The sequence below is a fragment of the Panthera pardus genome, unplaced genomic scaffold (genome assembly GCF_024362965.1).
Source record: "Panthera pardus isolate Hobbes unplaced genomic scaffold, ASM2436296v1 HiC_scaffold_11, whole genome shotgun sequence".
Classification (NCBI taxonomy): Eukaryota; Metazoa; Chordata; class Mammalia; order Carnivora; family Felidae; genus Panthera; species Panthera pardus.
This window is the reverse complement of record NW_026526666.1, coordinates 57,994,485-58,011,443: the sequence shown is the minus strand read 5'-3', so window position 1 is coordinate 58,011,443 and position 16,959 is coordinate 57,994,485. Positions and strand designations below refer to the sequence as shown.

The window sequence follows — 16,959 nt, the reverse complement described above, 5'->3', positions numbered from 1 at the left end:
CTTCCCCTATCATGGTGCTGTGGTTTGGTAAGAATGACCCCCATTTCCAACTCCAAGCCTGGCCTCTGGTTAGTTGAAGACTATCATGGTTATCCTAATCACAGTCTTGATTCAAAGGTGGACAAAAAAATCTAACCTAAGTGTCTGAGGCTAGAGGAGACATCCACTACGGTTTCTCAGCTAGCAAAATTCCTCTGGGAAGGATGGGCCAAAAGAGAGTGCTGTGAACATGCGATGAGCATAGCTGTCATAGCTATTTTGTTACTGCAGAAGAAGTGCCTGGAGTAGTTGGGGCACCACCAGGTAGAGCCTAAAGATGATGCCAGCACCATGTACAGCAGAGCAGAGAGCCAGAAAGAAACCAAATCTTGGATTTTAACGTTTAAATGACTACATCCAACCATGCTTATAGTTCTTATTGCTGCCAGACTTTTCATTTAGATAAACCAAACCTCTTTACTGTCTCAACAGAGTTGGCTTTTCTTAGAACTATAAATAGTTCTAAGTAGGAATTACTGTGGTTATTTTTTTCCATAATAAAAGGGAGGTTAAACTCTTAGTCATTTTTCTGTGTTATCTTGAGTGATAGGTCTTCAAGAGACGTTTGAGGGGATCAGTGAACCTCTGAGGCTACAGCCATTCCCTCCAATTCCCCCTCATTAGCAGCTTTGCTGTATCCCTGCTCTGTGCTTCCTGTTTTTTCTTCCTCATCCTCACTCACAGGCTCCATAGTGAAGAAATTCGGTTTGGGTATACTTCATTCTTGTGAAATACTATTTTAGACCTCATACCGTAGCATGTCTGGAGGGGTCTGAGCTCTTCTGTATTTGTCTTAATGGGAGTTCATAGCATTTCTTGGATCTGTGTCTTGAAGTCTAGAAATTTCTAAGTCATAATTGCTTCAAATATTGCTTCAGCTCTATTCTCTTCCTCCTATCTTTCTGTGACTTCATTACATATATACTGGATTTTTTGCTGCTTCCTGTATGTCTCACATACTTTTTTGTATGTTCTATCCTCATTTCTCCTTCATGCTTCAATATGGATATCTCCTACCAAACTATATTCCAGTTCACTAATCCTTTCTTCAGCTGTGCCCAACCTTGTGTTCAACTCATCTATTGAGTTTTTAAAATTTAGTTTTTATATTTTTTACATCTAGATATTCCATATGATTCCTTTTATAGATTTATTTGCTAAAATTCTCCATCTTATCCATTTTTTATATATATTACAGTTTTTTAAAAAATCCATTTCCTCTTTTGTATCATTCCTGATTATTTATAATTAAATCTGGACATTTTGTATGAATAATTCTAAAGATTTTATATGATTTTAACTTCTTCCAAGGTTTTTTTTCTCCTTTCTATACGATATTCAATTTGAATTCCAAATAATAGCTTTCAGAGAAATACTGTTCTGTCTTTTATCTAGTCTTCGGGTTGATCTTTCCAACAGGTTTGGTCTGCTGTAAACTAGTCCATTCTATATCTTAGCATAAGTCACAGATATTAAGTATTTATGTGATAATCATGTGTACATTAAAAAACAAGTTCATAGGATTCTTGTGGGTCCAAATGAGATAAAGTTTGTGATATAAGGCATATATATATACATGGATCATTTTAATAGGTTATTATAGAATCTTTGAATGAAAACAGGCCCCAGGAATGAGAAAATTCACAATTCTTCACACTCAAAATGAGTAGCTGCCTTTAGTTTCTTAAAAGGTACCTTCTTTCCTTTCATAACACTCACCTGTGGAACTAGAAAAATGGGAGATAAAATGCACCCCCCTTCCTCCTCCCCCCCCACTGAGGGCCTAAGAGCACTTATCAGCATAGCTCTAGCAATACAGAATGGGAAGAGATCAAGGCATTAACTTTCTCAGTAAGCAACAGGCCATCACAACAACAATGCCACAATAGCATTGCCACAGTCCTGTCATTCTGCAGAATGCAACATTCCCTAAAAACTATTGTCAGACTCACACTTAGCCCTGTCAGAGCAGTAGGGCAGGTTTTTATTTCTTTCACATTTTCTGTTCTTTTTACAGATGAGAAAAATGGGTCCAAGATACGTAAAATAAGTTCCAATATAAGGTGGTTATTTAGTTGTAAAAGTGTGACTTCTACCCTTATTTTTATATGGTTTTCTATGCCATATGTTATGGGTTAAATTCTGTCCCCCCAAATTCTTATGTTGAAGTCCTCAACTCTTGTTCCTCAGAATGTGACTGTATTTGGAGACAGGCCATTTAAAGAGGTGATTTAGTTCAGTTGCAGGCCATTACAATGAGGATACCAATCTAACTGGTGTTCTTATAAGAACAAAAATTTGGGCACATACAGAGACACCAGGGATGTGCACACACAGAGAAAAGACCATGTGAGGATAGAGTGAGAAAGAGGCCACCTGCAAGCCAAAGAGAGAGGCCTCAAAACAACCAAGCTTGCTGACACTGACTTTGAACTTTTAGTCTCCAGAACTGTGAGAAAATAAATGTCTATTGTTTAAGCCACTGTAGCAAACTGATGCATCAAATGACCCAGCTTATATTAGAGAAAGAGAGAGTGTTCGGTTTAAATATTTGTTGTTGAGGGGCGACTAGGTGGCTCAGTCAGTTAAGTGTCCTACTTTGGCTCAGGTCATGATCTCACGGTTCAGTTCGTGAGTTCAAGCCCTACATCGGGCTCTGTGCTGACAGCTCAGAGTCTGGAGCCTGCTTCAGATTATGTGTCTCTCTCTCTGTCCTTCCCTACTCGTACTCTGTCTGCCTCTCTGTCAAAAATAAACAAACATTAAAAAATGTAAATATTTGTTATCATTTTTTAAATTTTTTTTTAACGTTTATTTATTTTTGAGACAGAGACAGAGCATAAACGGGGGGGGGGGGGGTCAGAGAGAGGGAGACACAGAATCTGAAACAGGCTCCAGGCTCCGTGCTGTCAGCACAGAGCCCGACGCAGGGCTCGAACTCACAGACTGCAAGATCATGACCTGAGCCGAAGTTGGCCACTCAATCGACTGAGCCACCCAGGTGCCCCAATATTTGTTATCTTTTGATGTACTTGTTATGTCTTTTCAACAAAAGTGAATTCTCTGAGGTTATAGGCTTCACCATGAAAAATGAACCCTGACCTGAGATCACTCTGTTGTCTTCTAGCATATCCCTTTTGTCTCTTTTCTATAATGGTGGGCTGGGGATCTACACATTTCCCAGATTCCCTGGCCCACTGGCTTTAGGCTGAATTCCAGCAATGGTAGACGTTTGGAGGGAGATTGGAATGTGAGAGGAGTAGAAGTACTAACTTCCTGTTTTTGGAGTCAGTATCTGTCCAGCATCAGGGGAGAGCTATTGCTATCATGCTTTTCACCATTCTCAGCACTAATCATCTATGGAAACTCAAAATTCAGATTAACAGCTACAGCACATCCCATTCAGTGGGCCCAGTATTGACCACATGGTGCTCTGTCAAAAATCCAAGCACCAGCCTCATTTGTGAAGGACTGAGATTCAAACTATGTGGCGTTCCAAGAACGAGCTGTGTGGCACCTCCTTCAGAGTTCTTTCTCTAGCTGCTTGACATATTCTCGGAGATCCTAGAATCAGCTAGGTAGGAATACTAGCCAAGATCCTGCTATTAGTACCCTTTGTCTGTGTTCCTTTAGCCCTAAGGATGATAGCTGCTTCCTACAGCTACTAATACCTGGGTTACCTCCACTGTCATGTTTTGAATTGTGTCTCCTAACACAGCTACCACTGGTGCCCATTAATGTTGTCTTATTTGGAAACGAAGTCTTTTTTATGTAATCAAGTTCAGATGATGTTGTTCTGGATTAGGGAGAGCCCTAAATCCAACTAACAGTGATGTCTTTATATGAAACAGGAGAGGGGGATACAGATACAGAGACGTTAAAGAGACGGAGAGGGAAGAAGGCCAGGTGAAGACAGAGGCAGAGAGTGGAATTAAGCAACCATAAACCAAGGAATACTTGGAGCTACCAGAAGCAGGAAGAGGTAAGGAAGGACTCTTTTCTAGAGCTTTTAGCATGGCCCTACTTGGTTTCAGACTTGTAGTCTTCAGAACTGTGAGAGAATAGATTTCCGTTATTGTAAGCAACCCAGTTTATGGCACCGTGTTGCGGAAATAATTACACACACCATTCTCTTTTTGCTCTTTGAATCTCCTAATGCTTGTGCAGCCAATCCCCCAATCCCTTCAAGCTTTTGGTACCTTGTATTTTGATCCAAAAGGTAATTAGTAAATGGTTGATGGATGTAGTAAATAGAGAAATCGCAACAGCAGATTAATATCAATGCATATTTTTTCACCTGTCATATTTAAAACTTGCTAATTGCTAAATATTTTGCCCAAATTCATCTTTATAATTTCACTTAATAATATGTCTTGGAAATCTTCCTGTATTTAGGCCAGCCATGTTATTTTACAGCTGTGTAGTTTTATCAATTGCATCGACTGTAATTTAATTAAATTGTCCCTGAAAGGATTTTTCATTGTTTTCCATTCTTATTTTTTATTAAAAAAATGTTTTTTGTGTTTCCATTTTTAGAAGCATTTACCAAAAAATATTGCAATAGGCTTTATTTTATTTTATTTTATTTTATTTTATTTTATTTATTTTTTTGTGAGATGCAGGTAGGGTAAGTACCTAGCTGAAGGATTCCTAGACCTGAGGGGTTGTGCCCTTAGGAATTCTAATAAATAATGTCAACTTGTATAAGTGTGCCTTATCCATCTTAAAGGGCTATCACTAGAGAATGTTTCATGATATAACAAAACCTGAAGGACTATGCATTTTATGACCCAACTGGCCTACAAGAATAGCCAGTGAGGCAATTCTGACTCTTGCCTTTTCTTCACTGGTGAGCCACTTACTTTTCTGGGAGCAGTGAGATGGAAGCCAACAAGCAAACCACCGCAGCAAAGCTGGACAGTCAAGAGTAGCTCTGGGAAATGAGGGGGGGCGGGTGTCTCTCAAGGAACAAAGTAACCCAACTCACCTGTAGGCAAATCATGTGGCAAATCGGAGGAAGCTTTACTCAACAGTTCAACAAAATTCTGCCATCTGTGCAGGAAAAAAAAAGCACATAGTATTGGTGGTCAATGCAGAAGCTCTGAAAGAAATGTGCAATAAATGTCAAAGTTTATGTTGATAGTGATATTGAGGGAGCCTTTTGATACCTGTATCGTTCATGGTGTAATTCAGGACACAGAAACTACTTCAGGTGTCTCTACTAGAAAGGGCTTTCATATGGGAAAATGGGTGCTTACAAAATTATCGCAGGCTCAGTAGAGTGGAGATTGGCATCTACTGTTCTGCTCAGGATCAGGCTTTAGCAGATATAGTCCTGAGGAAATTCTGACTGATGTCTCAGTTGCCCGTGACTGTGAGGTTGGTGACTAGGCAGTACAAGGTCCATTTTGGCTGCTGGAAAAACTGATGCCTGCCAGGGTCTGGCATGGCTACTACTGCAGGAAAATAAATATTTAAAATGTCCCTCCCCGCCCCTTCTGCCTTTCAAATCTCATGTGGTTGCATCTCACAGATGGAACTTAAATCAATTCCAGAAGGTTGGTGTCAAATATTCTTTTGTAGCCTTCCCAGGAGTGGGAAGTATTGCAATACAGGAAAAAAAACATAGGAGGGGTTAGAAGTGGGTGCTGAGTGCAAATAGACAACATTTAGTGAAATCCCCAAGCAGAAACTGCATTAAGCAATATACGTGCATGTGACAGAGAGTCATTTAAGGCTGGTAAGTACTTTGGAACACGTTGGTAGTGAAAGTCACATGTATTTGCTTGCCTAACACCTACCCTCCATTTGTATACAAATATATTCTTCTCTGGGGTGAGGGACTATAATCAATGTCCCATACCCTACCCTAGTCAATGTTGTGACTCACCTTGTCTAATTAATCTCTATTTATTTATCACTTTCTCCATTCATCCCTCCCTACCTTCCTCTCTCCCATTCTCTGTCTCTGTATCTCTCATTAATTTTTCGTTCTGGGCGCGCCGGGGTGGCTCAGTTGGTTAAGTGTCTGACTCTTGATTTTGGCTTGGGTCATGATCTCATGGTTGTGAGATCGAGCCCCACATCGTGCTTTGTGCTGGGCATGGAGCCTGCTTAAGATTTTCTCTCTTCTTTTCCCTTTGCCCCTGCTCATTATCTCTCTCCTTCCCTCCCTCCCTCTCTCTCTCTCTCTCTCAAAAAAATTGGGATTCTGGTTTTTTTCCAAACTTTTATTTTCCCCCAGATTTTGCATAACACCATATCCTTTCAAAATATTTCTTTTTGCTTATGTTAGCAAAAGGCAGTTTCTGTTGCTAGCAACCAAACCGTACCTGGTAAGAATTTTTATCTCCTCCTTGTCCATCAGTCAAGCAAATATAAAGAATAAGTTGTGAGATACAGAAGCCCTGGATTTTCTAGAAGTGGTCTAATGTCACGTGACAATAAGATAAAAAAATGATTCATTAGACATGCAACTGGTCTGTTTTGCTTATACCTCATAAAACTTTCCCTATACACGACATCGCAAATCAGAAAAGGTCTATGGTTGGTATAGAAAGTAAGGCTTCTAGACCTTCCTGTCACTTTGGGCACAAGAATAGATAAGGCATAGGTATGCAGCACCACAAACCAGATAAGGTGATGACTTTATCAACTACTGAGGTGCTCTGCAGGGAAAAGACAGCTGGAGAAGCAGCACTCTCGAGAAATATCTATAATCATGCAAAGATCTGATCTTAGCACAGATCTGAAGGTGAACTACAATAAAAGAAATTCCTGTCTTCTATGCCTGTTGCAATTCTCTCCTCTTAGGAGGGCCAGGCTTCTGCCTACTGTATCTTCTGACCCTTTGAAAAACAGCCACAACAATACAACAACAGGATGCTAGTTCCGTTGATGTTTCCTCATTGTACATTTCTTCTTCAGAGCTGTTAGAAGCTATCAAATATGAGATAAGGCATTTGGATCAAATGGCACCAGAAACTCTCCTGCCCCTTCTTGAATGGTGCTGAGAGGAAGAGGAGGAGACTGCGAGAAAATTTTGTCAGCATTGAAACTGGACACTGCCTGATTTAAGTGGTGTATAGGATTTATGTGACCAATGAAAACTTTAAGTTCCTTCTAATAAAATATTTTCTTTCTTCCATAGTCTTTACATTACCCTGGAACCTTCAAAGAGCCATTGACAATTTGAATGTGAGAATGGGTTCCAGTTACCATTGTAGGTACTATAATTCTGATCATAGAGGCAAGTGCCAAACTCCCAACGCAGAGTCAGAGAGGTCAGGACTGGACAACAAGGTGTGTGAGCCCATTTCTAGATTCAGGCAGATCTGAGTTCAACTTCTAACTTCCACTGCAGTTACTAAGTCCAAATGGCTTTTAGTAAGCATTCTGAGTACTTTATGTGCATTTTCGCCTTTAATTTAGACAGCTGTCCTATGAAACGTGTAAGTGAAATGCCCAAGGACATACTGATCAGTGAGGTAGCTAGAATTTAAACTCAGGCTCTTTGACTCCAAATCCTGCACCCTTAACCATTGTGCTATATGGCCTCACACGTGAATGTAATATAATTTGGTTTCAGTTATGTTTTTTTTTCTCCTTTGGAATCCCATGAACACGGCTCCAGTGTCTTCTGATATTTATTATTGCCGAAGTTTGAGGTCAGTCTGATTTGGGTTCATTTAAAATTAATTTTTTCCTTTATTTGCTTTGGTTTAGTTTTATTTTGTTTTTGGCCTGCATCCTTAAATAATATTCTTTGTCTCTGGAAACACAAAACTTTTGTCAGGATAGACATGGATACATTTTTTTCCCCTTTATTTAGCTTAGTCATACTGAATCCTTTCAATCTGTATACAGAGCGTTTTTTTCTTTTTTCCCCATCTCTGTAAAGTTTCTTCAGCTGTGGCTTTTGTTGTTAGTTCTTGTTCAGTTTTTCTAGTTTCTTCTTCCACAATGCCAAGTCCTCTTAGGTTCAATTTCTATTCTTATTCGTCTATGTCTGCTCTCCTCCCTCATTTTCTTCTGTTTTTCTTTTCTAGATTTTGTGAAAACCTCTCAAGTTTGACATTATGTATTAGATTTTCTCTGCTGTTAATTTTCCTTTTTATTGATTCTTTTTTTTATATAAATAATATTTTATTGGAACACAGCCACAGCCATTTGTCATGTGTTGTTTGTGGCTGCCTTCAGGCTATAGTGACCTAGCAGAGTAGCAGAAATAGACTGTAGACCCACAAAGCCTAAGTCATTTGCTACCTGGCCCTTTATAGACAAAGTTTGCTTACTTAAAAATATAATACAAATATCCTAATATCATCAAATATCCAGCAATATTCAGATTTCCTTGATTATCTCCTATTTTTTATTGAGATATAATTGATATGTAACGTTATATTAGTTTCAGGTGTATAACATAATGATTCAATATATGTATATAGAGAGAAATGATCACAATTAATCTAGTTAATGTATATCAACACACATAGTTACAATCTTGATTACTTCTTTTGTTAATGTTTGTTTATTTTTGAGAGAGAGTGAGAGACAGAGACAGAGTGCAAGCAGGGGAGGGGCAGAGAGAGAGAGAGAGGGTAGAAACAGAATCCAAAATAGCTCCAGGCTCTGAGTGGTCACAACAGAGCCTGAAATGGGGCTCAAACTCACAGGATGTGAGATCATGACCTGAACTGAAGTCAGATGCTCAACCTACTGAGCCACCCAGGCGCTCCAATCCTGATTACCTCTTAATACGGCTGTTGAAGCTTCAGTTTCCTTGAAACTATACATATTTTACCAAGTTCTTTCTAATTTCTTCTGTTCACTTTAGGACTTTTCTAAATTTTGTTTTAATAGCCTTTTAATCTCATTATGCTTATTACTTTCCAATTGGTTTCATTAGAGGACATGGCTCCATACAGCCTACAGAGAACACCAATGGTTCTCTAAATGTTTTCCGGTTTTTAGAGTAAGTCACATCCAAAGTTCACTGCTATTTGGAGCCAACCAGATTGCCATGACCTACCTGTCCATGGTCTGCAGGATTTTTAAAAATTAGGCCTGATAGTGGGGTTTTCTCTTTATTCACTGTCAAGTGAGGAGCTGTTCACATTCTGCACAACCCAGCAGATGAACTGAATAGTTTTCCCTTGGCCCTATTCACTGCTCATTTAGCCCTGCAGTCAAGGAGTGAGTGACAACCCTCACCGATGCCTGGTAGCCCTCTGTTGGGACCCAGGGTATGTATGTCATAATGGATACACTCAGCATATACAACTACCACAGATCCCTCTCTCTGCTCCAACCCACATGACTTTAATGTCAGGAATGATGCCTCACCAAATGCAGACATCACAGCCATGTTTACCCCTGCCCTCCTTCCTCACCCCAACTTTCTGCTCTGTCATTCCTGGGAGTTGTGCTTTCTGCATAGGTACAGGAAAGCAGTCTGTGAGGAAGTGGGCATGTGTGTATCCTTGGGTGGGGAAAAAGGGCAGTAGTACTCTAGCAGCTACAGAAAGCAGTGCCTGTGTCATTTTGTAGTTGGTGAAGACTTGGGGCCTCCAAATCAAGGGGAAGTCTGGTGAAGGGACAAGGGATCTTCTGTCTGTTGTACTTCTCACAAGTAGACAAGGCAAAGCATGGGCGCCAACTCGCTGATTTTCCCAGATTCCATTTACTTATAGTAGGTGAGATTACTTCTAGATTTTGACACTAGAGTGCTTATTAGTGTGTGTGTGTGTGTGTGTGTGTGTGTGTGTGTGTGTGTGTGTGTGTTTGGCTCTTTTTTTTATTCAGTTGGAATTTTAATCATGGATTGTTAAGTGGATGACATTTTATATAATAAGTATTATATATATAAAAAAATGTAAACAAAATCCTAAACACACCAAACATGCAAAATGTGGGCTATTTCATAGGAATACCCTTGTAATCTTCATGAACTTAACTACAGGTGACATGTTTCTTTGTGAGCTCCATACAGGCTTAAACCAAAAGTGTGCTGGTGCTGACTTCCCAAACCCGTTAACTTTCTCCACCTTGCGAAGTGTATGCTCCAGCCAAAAACCGAGTTCTCCAGACTTGCTATGCTTTTGCTTGCTTCGTTGTCTTGGCACGTTCTGCTTTTCCCTCTGAGACACTCCCCTCCTTCTTTTTTCTTGTTAGTTACTACCACACGTCCCCCACCAGGCTCAGCTGAGATGTAGTATAGAATAGTGCTGAAGGGCCAGCTCTGCTCAGACTGCTAGAATCACAGGTTAAGTCCCATGATCTGAAGCATTTGATCATTAGAGCCATGCCCTGAGGGATCCTGTACTCTTCTCCTCCAGCTGAAAGGGTACAATATATGCTAGAAGGGGGAGGTAGGTAGGCTGTCATAACAAAATACTGTAGACTAGGGAAATTAAGCCACAGAAATTTATTTTCTACAGTTTGGGAGGCAAGACGTCCAAGATCAAGGTGTCAGCAGGTTTGATTTCTGCTGAGATTCCTGTCATTAGCTTGGAGGTGGCTGCTTTCTCTCTGTGTCCTCACATGGTCTTTTCTCTGTGTTAGCCCATCCTCGGTGTCTCTGTTTCCAAATTTCCTCTTCTTGTAAGGATACCAGTCAGATCGGATTAGGGCCCACCCTAATGGCCTCATTTTATTTAACACAATTGCCTCTTTAAAGGCTTTGTCTCCAAACACAGTCATAGTATAAGGTACTGGAGGTTAGGACTTCAACATATGAATTTGGGGAGATGCAATTCAGCCTATAATAGAAACAAAGATTCAAAGAAGCCCAACTTTTGGGACAATTTACTTAAGGTCTCTGAATCTCAGTTTACTCATCTGTGAAGTGCATATAAAAACATAACTCATGGGGCTTTTGGGAGTATGAAATGAGATAAGCCATGTAAAGCATCTGGCCCAAAGCTTGTGTCACATGAAGTGCCACATGCATCGATCCCTTACACTCTCAAGTCAGGAGGTTATTTTGGTTATGTTGTTTAAAAACCCAGTGACCGGGATGCTCATTCTACTCCCACCATCTTCCTTTGTTGTCACCTTCTTGATGATAGAAGCTATGTTGTATTCTTCTTGCCTTCCAGTTAACTGTGAGAAGCACAGCCCTTCTCTGATCCATAGGCAATAAATTCTTGAATCCATACAAAAGGATTCTTTTTACATTTGACAGATGAGGAAATTAAGGTGAAGAGAAATTAGTGATTTGCCCAAGTGCATTTCCGAGCAAGAATTTCTATCTAGGCAGTCCATGTGATTCCAGAGCTCATGCTGCCTTTCCCCAAGGACAGGGACTGAGAGGTAGAGGAGGTGCCACACCAGGGAGGAGAAGTTACCTCCAAGCCCTGGGCTCTTTTGGATCATGCCTTCCTCTGGAACTTAAGAGCTTTTGAATCTGTATCTCACACCTCTCCTGGGTCTTAGGAGGGAGGACAGGATGGAGCTCCTCAAATCCAGTCTATGCTCAGCACCAAGCCCAAGGGTGGACCTAGCCATGGAACTCAACCAGTTTTTGTAAATCCCCTGTGCTTTGCCACTATCCTATAAGCTTCTGAGTTTCCTAGACCTGTCAGCATAGTGTATTAAGAGTGAAGGCTCTGAAGCTAGAGAGCCTGCTTTTGACTCAGCCTCAGTGATGAATTCATTTACCAGTAACCTGTTGGTTTTAGCCTCTCTTTACCTTAGTTTCTTCTTTTGAAAAATAATAGTACCTACCTCATGGAGCATTCACAAGGATGAAAAGAGTTAATATTTGTAAAGCGCTTAGAACATTGCCTGGAATATAGTAAGCTGTATATAAATGTTGGCTCTTAATAATAATAATAATAATAGGAAATATATTATTGAAAGTAATAATATAATCATAATTATTAATATAATTAATAATAATTATTATTATTTTCACCCCATATGGATACGGACTTCTGCAAGAGAAGACTGGAATTAATGAACTCTTAAAAGACATGTCTGGTTTCCAAGATCCAGCCAATGGGCAGACCCATAAAATGTCTCTAATTGCTCACTGTCTACCAATTTTTCTATTCCCATTTACAAGTAATTGCTGAATCAAACACCTCATGTTTGCTTTATCTCCTAAAATCCTCTGGTCATCCCTGGGATTATCAAACCAGTCCTTTTCAACCTAATTGCACTCTTCATAATGGGCCAGATGTGGACGAGAAGTCCTACTCGTGGCTGTGTCAATTGCGGCTTCCAGAGCAGCTACATTATTTATCCCCTCCCCCAAGACAATTTGGCTTGTGTGCCTGTGTTTTAAACTGGGTTTGAAGCATTTAATTTTGCCAATACAATTTTCGGGTATTAGTTTGCCTCCTGTTCTCTCTCTGCCCTCCTTAATTACCATTTATTGCAAAGTCACACAGAAACATTAAATGCTAATTCTGACTTACGTGTTCCTGGCCAAGAACAAGGATAATAATTTCCATCCAACACAACCTGAACTCATTTTATATAAGGGTGATTCAGAGTAGAGATTTGAAATCGTAATCAAGTCTTTCTCAAAATCTCCTTACCCTAGCAGACATTCACTAATGTCTCTGCTAATTGGTAGGCAAATGGCAAAAAACAAAATCTCAGTGTTAAAAAAAAAAACGCAAAAAACAACAACTTTGTAACATCGTTGGTGAAATTGCTCCTCTCATCAGCTCTTGCAACGTGACAGTTTAAGAAGGGAACACAACTCATTTTATTTGGTTAGATGGGGCTAATCCCACATCACCATAATCCCTCCTGATGTTTTATTGATTCTAAAGGACATTTAATCAGGAAGCAGCTCAGCACTAGAATCCCACTAATTAGCAAGCAGCCACATTCCAAATGGGTTCCCAATTGAACAGCAGATTAATGGACAATATGTACTAAAATAATGATTCGTGCATTCAGCTCTTAAAATGTGTGTCTAAATTGCATCTTTAATCTCTTAAGGATATAGGTTTGCATACAAAGCCCTTAACGGAATGGATTTAATTCAACAGAAGAAGCTTTAGCCAATGACTGTTTAAGGATGAAACAGGTTTATCACTTATAAATGCAATTCTTCACTGGTTCTCATGGTTTGATGTCCTTGAACATTCAAAGGTCAAAGGTGAATAAAGAAACTGGTGCGCTTCTCTGATATGCATATAAGCATGGGAAATTGAGAATATTGATATATAGCCTAACCTCATTTGCTTCCCATTCACTCTTACTCTCATATCTCTGTTTCCTGTAATCTTTGTTCTGGACCCCATGTTTTAATCAGGTACACTATGTACCAGGTATAATGTGAGCTCTGATACTTGCATTTTCTCCATTTATACTGATGCCTTTTTAGGACTCCCAATTTTAGCTTATTGGTTTTCTATTCGGCTCTTAGCCCACTTTAATGCTTTTGCTGCTTAACTGCCTCCGCCCCCCCCCCCCCCCCCCCCCCGGCCCCTTACTCAACTACCATCAAGATTTTACAGAAGGGAAACTCCCATGTTCAAAGCTGGTCTAGTGGAAATTCATTGGCTAGGCTCAACCTCCTCCCATCATTTATTTATCAATTGATGTTCCCATTAACCTTAACACTTCTATGTTTCTCTGTATTGCTCTTATCATCATGTGATGTATCACACATTCCAGCGTACTTATTGTTTCTCTTCCCCGTTAGAATATAAGCTTCAGGGCACCTGGGTGGCTCAGTCAGTTAAGCATCTGACTCTTGATCTTGGCTCAGGTCATGAGCTCATGTTTGTGAGTTTGAGCCCAGTGTGGGGCTCTGTGCTGGCAGGGTGCAGTCTGCTTGGGATTCTCTCTCTCCCTCCCTCTATCTCTGTCCCTCCCCACTCACATCCTCCCCACCACCTGACTCTCTCTCAATAAAAAAAAAGAATATAAGCTTCAAGAGTGGGGAGACTGTTTAATTCATGTCTATATTCCCAATGATTAGAGTAGTGCTTGGTAAACAGTAGGAACTCTATAAATGTTTGTTAAATAAATGAATAAATAAAGTAATAAAATATTTACTGTGTGCTTTCCATGTGCCAAGTACTGGCCTACAAGATGTTGGGAATATAATATGAGGGAAACAGTCATGTTTCTTGCCAGCATGGAGATTACGACCTAGACACTGAAGTAACAAATCATATAAATAAATACATAATTATAAATAATGATAAGTTTTAGGAAAAATAATAGCTGAGTGCTAAGAGAAAGTATAGCACAAGGAACCTGGTTTTGATGGGGTGGTTAGGAATGGCCTTCTTCAATTTGACCATGAGAGGGACTTAGTCACAATTTGTGTATCTGCATGCATTCCTGAGACTATTTTGAGATTCCATCCCTTCCTTAATTCAGTTCAATTTCATAATGCTTCTTGAATTCTAATATATGCCAGGCAGCGCTCTAAACACTTAGCATACATCAATGGGTAAAAACAAATATTCTGCCTGCCCCCTGGAACTAGAGCTTATAGTCTGAGATCGACTGGTAACAACAATAAACATCATACATCAGCAAATCACCGAATACATTAGAAGTTGATAAGTGTGGAGAAGAAAGCAGAAGGAAAGCAGGTTAAGAGGAAGAGGAGTGAGAGACCACAACTTTAACGAGGGTGGTTAGTGTAGGCCTCACAGACAAGGTGACATCTGAGCAAAAAAATAAAGATGAAAGGGTTATCATGGAGATATCTGAGAAAGAACATTTTAAGTAGAGGATACAGTCAGAGGATAGTTGCTGAGGTGGATGGGTGCATGGTGTGTGTGAGAAAAAGAGCACAGTGTAACTGGAACAGAATGAGCAAAGGAAATTGTAGATGGAATCAGAGAAGCAATGGGGGAGCAGATCATGTAGAACCCTTTATAAGGACTTTGATGTTTTTTTCTTTTTCTTTCCTCCGAGTGAAATAAGATTCTCTTGCAGTTTCATGAGCAGAGCAATGATATAAATTATGTTAGGTTTTAATAGATCACTGTAGCTGTTGTACTGAGGATAAACTAGGGAGAAGGGAGACGCCTCGTTCAGTTAGGAGGCTATTATAGTAATCCAGGAGAAAGATAATAGTAACTTGAACGAGGTGTAGTTAAGTAACAATAGAGGTGGTGAGAAGTAACCAGATTCTGGGCATATTCTGAACATAGAGTTGATTTACTAGTTAATTTTTGATGTATTCAACATAAAATGTGAGAAAAAGAGAACACTTAAAAATTACAGGTATGTCGGCTTCATTTTAATTCAGTTCAAAATATGTTCTAATTTCCCTTTTCCCTCTTACCATAGGTTTTTTAGAAGTGTGTTGTTAGTTTCATAATGTTTGGAGATTTCCAGGATTTTTGTGTGTTTGCTTTTAATTTCCAATTTAATTCTATTATGGTCAGAGAACATATTTTATATGATTTCATCATTTTAAACTTACTGACATTTGTTTTGTGGCTCAGAATATGGTTTGTTTTTTAAATATTTCATGTATGCTTAAAAAGAATCTGTTTTCTTCTGTTGGTGTTATGTAACTGCTACTTATATCAAGTTATTTGATAATTTAGTCCAAATTTTTAATATTGTTACTGATTTTCTATCTGCTTGTTCTGTCAATTACTGACAGAGAGGTGTTATATTCTCCAATGGTAGTTGTGAATTTGTTTATTTCTCCTTTAGTTTTATTTTTTTGTTTCATGTAACTTAAAACTATATTATTAAGGACATGAACATTTAGGTTCATTATGTCCTCTTAATTAATTGACTTTTTGGCATCCCTTGCTTTGGAATGCACTTTGTCTTACATTAATATAACTGATCCAGCTTTCATTTCACTAGAGTTAGCATGGTATATCATTTCCATCCTTTTACTTTTGGTATGTCTTATATGTTTATATTTTAAATGGGCTCCTTGTAGACATCATTTAGTTGAGTCTTGCTTTTTTAATGGAGTCTGAAAATCACCTTTTAATTGGTGTGTTTGGATTATTAACACTTAACGTAATTATTAATATGGTTGGGTTTAAATCTAACATCTCAATATTTATTTTCCATTTATATTATTTATTTCTTGTTTCCCTTTCATCTTTTTTGTCTTTTTTATTTAAATGTTCTTATGTTTCATTTTATTTTTTTAATTAGCATTTTAACTCATTACATTCTTCTTTCAAACAAAATTATACTACTTAGTTTGTAGTATAAGAACCTAATCAAGAACATTTTCATTTCCTCCTCCCAGATTTGTATGCTATTGTCAAATGTTGCACTTATATTATGAATCCCATGCTTCAGTGTTCTTATTTTGCTTTAAACAATAAATTATCTTTTAAAGAGTTTTTTAATAAAAAATGTATTGTTTTTCATACATACATTTACTATTTCCAGTGCTTTTAATATTTTTGTGTAGATCCAAAATGATAATTTTCCTTCTGCCTGAGGACTTCTTTTAATATTTGTACTACTGCTCTGATGGTTATAAATCCTGGCATCTCCATCTTATCTTTGTTTTATAGTCTATTTTGTCTGATGTAATTATAGTGACCCCAGCTTTCTTTGGTTCCCATTTGCTTGGAATGTCTTTTCCATCGCTTCACTTTCAGTCTGTATATTGTCTTTATATCTGAATTGAGTCTCTTACAGGAAATATATAGATATGTCTTGTTTCTTTTTTATCTATTCAGTTACTCTGTATCTTCTGATTCAAGAATTTATTCCATTTACATTTAAAGTAATTATGGATAGGTATGTACTTATTGACATTTTGTTCATTGCCTTCTGGTTATTTTGTAGTTCCTCTGTTCCTTTCTTTTTCTCTTGTTCTTTTCATTTGTGGTTTAATGACTTTCTTTAATGATATACTTAGATTCTTTTCTCATTGTCTTTTGTGTATCTACTATAGGTTTTGCTTTGTGGCTACCATGAAGTTTACATATAACAACTTATATTGAT

General features: G+C 38.6%; 1 protein-coding gene across 2 annotated transcripts in view; it reads right to left on the bottom strand.

The window, feature by feature from the left end:
- Nucleotides 1-16,959, bottom strand: part of CUNH1orf87 (chromosome unknown C1orf87 homolog) — a 78,942-nt gene that overhangs the window by 15,998 nt on the left and 45,985 nt on the right. Inside the window, exon 9 of one of the 2 annotated variants that reach the window (XM_019449095.2) lies at nt 5,027-5,091. The exons of the other annotated variant lie outside the window; for it this stretch is intronic. Coding sequence (XP_019304640.2) covers nt 5,027-5,091 — 65 coding nt within the window. The remainder of the gene's footprint in view (nt 1-5,026; nt 5,092-16,959) is intronic. 2 annotated transcript variants of the gene reach the window in all.